The sequence below is a fragment of the Pogona vitticeps genome, chromosome 6 (genome assembly GCF_051106095.1).
Source record: "Pogona vitticeps strain Pit_001003342236 chromosome 6, PviZW2.1, whole genome shotgun sequence".
NCBI lineage: Eukaryota > Metazoa > Chordata > Lepidosauria > Squamata > Agamidae > Pogona > Pogona vitticeps.
The window spans coordinates 97184223-97192465 of NC_135788.1; the positions used below are offsets into that span (position 1 = coordinate 97184223).

General features: G+C 47.6%; 1 protein-coding gene across 1 annotated transcript; it reads right to left on the minus strand.

Annotated features, from left to right (window-relative positions):
* Positions 1-913: 913 nt before the first annotated feature.
* HOXB1 (homeobox B1) lies at positions 914-7704 on the minus strand. Its single transcript, XM_020809874.3, has 2 exons — positions 6532-7704; positions 914-3411 (listed from the first exon to the last, which is right to left on the minus strand). The coding sequence occupies exons 1-2, from the start codon at positions 7250-7252 to the stop codon at positions 3071-3073; spliced, it is 1062 nt and encodes a 353-aa protein (XP_020665533.3). The 5' UTR covers positions 7253-7704; the 3' UTR covers positions 914-3070.
* Positions 7705-8243: the final 539 nt, after the last annotated feature.

Consider the following 8243-nt stretch of genomic DNA (forward strand, 5'->3'; position numbering starts at 1 on the left):
ACCCATCCAAAGGAATAATTTGGCAAGGCTTTTCCTGGGCATCACCAGTTCAAGCTGGGGGCTGATGACTCTAAGGGAGGAAAGAGTTGCCTTTCAATATACAGCAGACTTGCATGTTAGAGACGAGAGTCCAGTCCATAACATATTCTTTGTCCACATCCAGTGATTTCTTTTTCTTCAGGAATATTTCCACAAGTATTTCCCAGCACTATAAAATGATGACAGCCCAATTTATGATCTGTGCAAGAGGCAGACCATAGAAGGGGTGGGAGAATGGTCTTCACCAAAATGGAACTATTTCTTAATTTCTAATGATGCAGAGCAGGGTCCAGGAAAAGTGGGAGCAGTAACTGTGCTTCCCACTGAAATTCATTGGACTTATGAAGTGTTTTGTGTTGGCTAGATCTAGTGCTCATATCATGGGATGGGTAACTTGCAACCCTTCCAGATGTTGCTGGATTGCAGCTCACATAACAGTCACCATAAACTACACTTGGCAGTGCTTTTAAGAGCTGCAGTCAAATAACATTGATCAATTAATAAATTTTGTGTCGATCAATTCAACACAAGCTGCTTGATCTAAGCTGGTACAAGAACATTTCCTCATTTCTTGTTGGAACCTATCTTTGTAGAGGTATTGATTTTGCTCAGAAAAAGTATGATGTAGTATGATGAGGAAGTGTGGTGTAGTGAATTGAGTGATGGGCTAGGACTTTGGGAACAGGGTTCAAATCCTCACTTGGCCATGGAAACTCAATGGAGGTGTGGAATTGATAAAATCAATCCTTAAATATCTCACTTACCTTGAAAGCCCTTTTAGGGTTGCTATAACTCAGTTCCAACTTGACAGCACAGACCACACACATGATGAGGATGAATGGGAAAAACTGGCCAAATCATGAGTTCCAGAAACTTGAGAAAAAAAGTAAATTTTATTTAAGCTGAGGTAGTTTTTGGTTCAAAATATAAAGGAGGAGGATAGAGCATCTCCATCTTAAAATACTAGATTATTTAATTCACATCTAAATAATAACATTTAAGAATAATAACAAAATCAACAAATTTCCACTTTTTACAGTTCTGTTCTAGGCTAATATTAATCAGGTTGCAAAAGCTTCCATTGCTTATGCCAGGCTGCCGCCACATTTACAGGAATGGGGGTTGATCTGTGGGAGAGAAATAATAAATACTAGAGACATTAATTGACATTCACTGTTAGTATAACTCAAATCAATTATGTGTCGAACAAAACAAGTCTCACACATGTCATTTTGACACCTTTTCTATGACTAAGTCTACTCATTAAAATGGCTAAGTACGATCAAGTCTGGATTCAGCCGAAAAAAGAAATCAAGTAGAAGTAACGTCTGCAGATTTCAGTGGAAATATCTTCTTTCCCAGAACCTGGAGGATGAGGGCAGATGGTGTTCTACTAAAATCAAAGAGTCTGGGGGCCCTGCCTTTCTTAAGTAGGAGTTGGCCAGTTCGATTCCTGCCTTGTTTGTGCAATGGGTGGAGAGTTTGCCTACCTACTTGAAAGCAAGCCTTTCCTTTAGAAAGCAAATCTCCAGCTGATCCAGAAGTCTGCAAAACTCGGGGAAATTGCCTATTCCCTACATCAGTTCAATATCCCCGCTCGTTTTTTTAATTGGCTTTGCTAGATTCTTGTTATCTAAGTTGCAACTTAAATCCTGGGGAGAGGCTGGGCTAACTGGAGGATGAGTGTATACGAAGTTCATGCACGTTCCCTCAAAGCACCGCTGTCACCATCATTGTGAATACACGAACTTCGTTCCTGGCATGAAATCAGAAAGGAGAACTCCACAAATGGTCGTCTCACTTCTGTACCCAAATGCTGCCAAAGAAGCTTCTTCACGGTAACTATAGCCGTTCCATGAAAGCAATTCCCTGTAACCAAACTACTTAGCCATAGCAGTGGTTAACACGCGAGGCACGCTCTTTTTCTAGTGCAAAATTGAAAGCGGGAGAAGAACCTGAAACAGTGACCTTCCAGGACTACAGTTCCCAGACCGCTGAGCCCAATGATCATGTGGCTGGAGCATTCTGGAAGTTGTAGTCCAAGATGTAACTTTTCCAAGCTGGGGAACGGGGGGGGGGGAAGGGATTCATTCTCCAAGGCCTCAGTGTGTTAATCATTCCAACCTATACATTTTAACACTTTTCACGCTCATCCTTAAAACACCGCTGAGAAACTAACAGAAACAAACAGCAAACGAATCAAGGCAATCGTGCTCTGAGAAAACTTCAACATGTTTTTGTTTCGTTATTTGCATACAAGTCACTTCAAGAACAGAGACATTCCAAAAATAAAAAATATATATTTTCCTCCAATTTTCTGTGGTTGAAAGTGCGTATCCTATTGAGGGAAAAAGAAAGATGGGAGAAATGAAATGGTTGTCCCTGAGATACATTGGGGTGGTTAAACAGGATAGCAAAAGGGATAAGAATTCTTGAGATAGGTCTTGTTCCTCCCAAATGAGGTGTTGCAAAATAAACGGGCGAGGGAAGGGGGAAGTTGAAAGGCTATTAAGTTTCAGACGGAGGGGCCCCTCCTTCCCATCCCCTAAGGATGGCGCTGCATTTTTCTGTATTGGGGGTGCTGCTGTCTGTATTGCAAGAGAAAAGGGGCCCCGTGTTTCCTTAATCCAAAAAGGGAACACACGTGCATCTGTGTGCGGGACAGTAACCTTACAGAAAACGCGAAGTTGGGGGAGGGGGTTGAAAAACCTCCAGCTATCAGGGGTCGAAAAGGAGGGTGCCTTCGTACCCAGAGAGAACAGCTTTGCGTGTGTCAGTGGGAAGGTGTCCGGAGCTCCTTGTTTGCAAGCAGTCATGCTTTGTTGCCACGCTGCACGCAGCGATCGACCAGCACGTATGGACGCAGGGCGCACGTGTGTAGGGAGGTTTCCTGGAGGGGCGCGTTCTTCTAACCTGCCAGAAGCGAACAAGCCTGCCGCAGGGCTCAGAGTTCGGTTCCAGGCGGAGCTGCTTCCTTAATTGAGGAGGGGGAGGCCGGAGATGGGGCTGGGGAACGACCCTCTCCTCCCATTCAAGAGGTTACCGAGCCGGGGGAGGCGTCGGGCGTAGAGGAGCTGCTGTCGGGGGATCCCTCCGAGGCGGCCTCGGCCGGTTCCTTGGCGAGGCCGCGGGGGGCGGGCGGGCCGGCCAGCCCCTCCTTCTCCCTCTTCTTCTGCTTCATCCTCCGGTTTTGGAACCAGATCTTCACCTGGGTCTCGCTGAGCTCCAGCGTGGCGGCGATTTCCACCCGCCGCGCTCGCGTGAGGTACTTGCTGAAGTGAAATTCCTTCTCCAGCTCCGTCAGCTGCTTGGTGGTGAAGTTGGTCCGGATGGTGCTGGGGTGCGCGGCCAAGCCGTAGTCGCACACTTTCGCTGTCCACACGAGCCAGAAGGGGGAAATCGAGGACATGAAGCCAGTAGTTAGAAACGCGCCCTTTTCTTCCCCCCAGTATAAAACAAGACCCTCATCCTAGCATCCCACCAGGCCTCACCCCCATCCTTGACCTGGAGTCTCCGTCCATTCCCTTCTGCGGCAAGCAGGAGAATGTGTGGCTAGCCAGGCACGACAAACGTCGGGGATGAAACGAGTTCCCCTTGGCTGCGGTCCTCAGCAGCCTGCAGCCCACGTGGCCTCTGAGGGACCCTGGCCGTTGTGTTCCAAGGAAAGGAACTTTTCCCAGGCCCGTTTAAAGGCGGGCAGCTCCTCAGCGTTACTCTAGGGTCAACCTCTCCCAACGCGGCGTATTCCGGAGGTGGTGAACCGCAAGGTCCACGATTCCTGGCTATCGCCGCGTCCGGAGAGGCTGCGCTCTGCGGACCTTCGCCCCCCTCCTCATCTGAGGCGCTCGGGCTGGCTTGGGGGAATCCACAGACAGGACCGCGGTTCCCACACTTCCCGTTGTTTTTGCCGCTGCTCTTTGAAGCATCGCCTCCCGTTTTCTCCCACAGTCGTTCCCGTTTGAATATTCGACTCGTACATGCCTTCCTGTCCATCAGAACCCCTCAGGCTGTTTACCATATAAACACAGCAAAACGACTCACCCTTACTGTTTGGATTGCTGTCATTTGATAATGTTATGGCATATTACAAATTTATACACGGCCTTGGACACATTGCTCAGTAATTCATCTGTCTGATGGATTGATAAGAACTAAATAAGCAAGGTCACAGGATCCAGAAACAGGACCCCAGGCTAAACTTCCCTGAATTTAATACAGGAGTTGATTGATATGCCTAAGAAGCCATTCTCTGCCTATGAAAACATTCTAAGCAACAGTTGCCATGAATCAACTTCCAGGTAAGCTCACCTGGATGACTGAGAATCTTCACAGATAAATACAGCAACACTAAACTGAGAGGTTAAAGAACATGCTGGGCTTCAAACCTGTCCAGAAACACTACCACCTCGGGGGAAAGCCTTTACCCAATTCTTCCCATAAGGAGACTCTCTTTAGAGTTGCTGACAAGGGCATGCATTGTTCTCTGTGTCAGCTCAGGGGAACTTCCTCCTAAGTCTATATACATTCTTGGGACGAGCCTAGGCCTTGGAAGCACAAGCAAGGTCTGAACCTGCAGGTTAGTGAGTGGCACACCCAAAGGCCTAAATCCAATTGGTAGTCTCAACTAGAGCAAACTTAATGAATCCAGGATACTACTTGTGTAGGTAGTGACAAAATAGTGACTTTACCTACTGACGCAATGTTTACTGTGCTTAGGAGGGTCAGCAACCAAATTCGGGTTGCTATTTTTCTCTTTTTAAGTCTAATTACAGCTCTTTTCTCTTTTCCAGGGTGGAGGTGGGCAGGGTGATTTGTTGTTGCTGCTGCTGCTCCATTACTTTTTGAAGATGTAAAAATAAAGCCAGAAAGCTATAACAAAGCATAGGAATGTGAAGGTACAGTTTAGGGCTGAAAGAGCTGAAAAACCACCCAAGAAAACTGTGTGGTTGATTTTGTATTCTGTTCTCCAGTGATCCAAGGCAGATCCACAAACTGAAAGGCAGTTGTGCCACTATTAATTCAACTGTACCTTATGATGGATAGGCAAGAGGCATTGAAGTATGAAGCTGGGATGAGCCTATGCTTAAACTACAGTGGTTCTGCATATTTTGTGACTGAAAGAAGTGTAAGAGTGGATACTCTGTGTGTGTGAGAGAGAAATAGACTCTTGTTGACTTTTGGTGTATCTGACAACTGTTGTAGAAACAGAGCTTGGAAAACTTACTTTTTTGGACAACAACTTTCAGAAGGTTAGTTTGTCCTTTAGTGGGCCAGTTCACATCTGGGAGGAAAATGTGTGTGAAGCAGTCCTGATTCCAGGGTGTAAGCAGGGACCACAGTGAGGAAGGAACCCTGCTCTTCATTGGCTTTTTCAGTCAAGACACATTTACCCACTTCTCACCAGTAGGTATTGGCCGGTGTTTTGAAACACACAGAATGGTAGAGGAACCAGTAGCGTATGTCTTGTGTTTTTGTGATAGTGGAGCACGTATCTGGTATTTTGTGATGGTGGGGTGGAAACTTAGCCTCCTTAATGGATTGTTAACTTACTGCAGCAAATACACATGCATGTCAAGAGTGTTGTGGCATTTTTAACCTTGCATTTTATTCAACATAAGCTTTTGTGAACATGAAGTGGGCTAGAGTCCACCAAAACTTAGGCCAAATAAAAGTTGTTAGTTTTCACGGTGCTACAAGACTCTTTGTTTACATTTTTTCCCCTGTAAGACAACCCTTTTCTCCTTTTACTGACACGAGACATTTCTTTTCATCTGGAAAGAAGGAGAAGCATTTAAACATAATAAATTAAATACATACCTAAGTGCTCCATAAGAGGAAGAAAGCTTCTAAAAACCACGGTCTGTTGGGGGTGGGGAGGGGATTCCACCTCCTGCTACTATTAGAATCTAAAAAGAAGTGAGGCTGTTCTCCCCCTGGGAGCCACAAATATTTTTCAATATGTTTAACCTCAACTCCCAACCCCTGCAATTGTTAGCTTTGAGCCACCTTAACTGCATTAAGGTGAAGGATGGCAGGTTCCTCTTTTCCTTTCTGGTATCTTTGGAAACAGAGCATCATGACTCCCTATTCTCTGCTCCAGGCATGCTTTTCCCTGGCCTTACCTCTGCAGTTTGCCTTCGAGGCAGAGGGTGGGAAGCTAGAGTTTGGAAAAAGAGGCTGCGGGGCGGGGATCTCTACAGCTCTCAGAAGGCCCAGCAGGGGCTGTGGCGACTGGGGATTCTGGGAGCTGTAGTTGAAAAGTCACTTCCCCAAGCTTTGCTTGTTAAGAGTTGCTTTTCTTGATTCCGATCGGGTCCTGAATAGAGGAAGATACTCCTGGAATGCTCCGGAGTTGGGCACGGTGGAAACCACAGGGATCCAAATGCAGGGAATCCCGGACGGAACCGGCAGAGAGTCTGTCCTCTTCTCCTCCCCACCCCTGCCTTGAAAGGACTCTGGCCAGGAAGTCTTGCCTGCCATCTGGGTTTTTACCTGTTTTGGGTGGATTCCGTTTCACTTTCATCCAGTCAAAGGTTTGGCTGGCGGTGACGTTGGCGGCGGCAGCCACGGGGCACGGCTGGGCCCTCGGGTCTTTGTTGTCGTGCAAAGGTGGAGAAACGTTGCCAAATCCCCCTTGTAGGTAGCCCCCCTGTTCAGGCCCATAGAGATGTGGCTGGAACTGGCCCGTTGGGGCACAGGGGAAGCCGTCAGGTAAACCTCCCAGGCTGGAAGAAGGCAGCGAAGTGGCAGTAGTGGTAGCAGCAGCAGCAGCAGGAGCTGCAGCCACCCCGGCTGGGTAGGCTGTCGCCTGGAAGTAACCTCCATCCGTAGTGGTCTCCGAGGGGTTGAAGAAGAATTGTTGGTTGACGAAGCTTTGGCCGGGGGTTGTGGAGTAGGTTCCTCCTCCTGTCGGAGAGGATCCTGCGAAGGGGATGCCAAGGCCCGCCGGGTTGGGAGGAAGAGGAGGAGGAGGAGGAGGGTAGCTTGAGCTCTGCTGGTGGTGGTGATGGTGGTGGTGGGCGTTGGGCCCACCAGCAGCGCCCACCCCCGTCGCCCCGAAACGTCCCTCTGAATGATAGCTGTCACAGGAAGGAATGGTACCTGCACAAGCTGGGAAGGAAGGGGTCCCTTGCTCAAAATGCTGGTACTCCTTGGGCGCGTAGGCGCTGGTCGTCCCACGGTTACAAATTGCATAGTCTAAGAAGAAGTTCATTCTAGGTATTGTTCCTTTGCCAATGATGGAAGAGGGTCACCCTGTTTTACGGGGATTTCTTCTGCCCTACAACCTTTAGATAGTATGTCAAAGTTAACCAGAGGGGGAAAAGAGAGAGAAAGGGAGAGGGGGAGAGAGTGAGAGGGAGGAAGAGACCCTTCCCATGGATGCCTCCCTAGCCTAGGCGCGCCCCCCCCAGGCCCCCACCCCTCCTTCCAGGAGCTTTCAGAATGGGAGGGGGGAAGTTGGGGGTAGGGTGGAAGGGGTTCTGGACCACGTGGCTGCCTTCAAGCCCAATGAGCAAATGCCTCCTGAAGTTTGTCAGATATCTACCATCATCCATCAAGTCCTTGACATTTGCATGACAAAAGGACTTCAATCAAACTTTTCCCCATCGATCTGATTAACAACACGGATGCGTCAAAAGGTTTTCCCCTCAAAGACTTGGAAGAAGAAGAAAAAAGGAAGTGATGGAAAGGGATTGGGGAAAGGAAAGGGGTGGAAGAAAAGAAGCGGGGGTGGGGTGGGGAGAAAGTTGGGAATATGCAAGGCTCCTTCTATGTGTGTGTGTGTGTGTGTGTGTGTGTGTTTTAAAAGGCATCTCCCTCTTCCACTTCATAAGATGGTATCAAAAATCATCACAACTTTCCTCCCGAACTGGGGGAAAGAAGAGCTGTGTCCCTATTCCAACTACAGGAGACTCCCCCAATACACGGAGTGGTGGGGGGAGGCAAGAGGGAGAGAGAAAACGAGAAAGAGGGAGAGAGAGGTAGGGGAAACGTCTTTATGAAAGTAAATGTTCTTTTTTCCTCATTAAAAAAAATTACTCACCGAAAAACTACTTAAACATTTATGGAGTTTGCTTAAAGTGCTTTCTGTTGTCCCTTGGGAAAAAAAAATACCAAATAGCTTTGGCTTGCCTATCCCCTTTTGTGTCTAGAAGCAGAATGCTTAGGAGCAATTTAATTCAATCAACATTCTAATGAGTTGT

Excerpts from the sequence above, each read along its gene's own strand:
- HOXB1 (XM_020809874.3), bottom strand. The coding sequence starts at position 7,252 with ATGAACTTCTTCTTAGACTATGCAATTTGTAACCGTGGGACGACCAGC. Across the intron at positions 3,412-6,531 it reads ACGGAATCCACCCAAAACAG|CGAAAGTGTGCGACTACGGC; the intron begins GTAAAAACCCAG and ends TCGTGTGGACAG.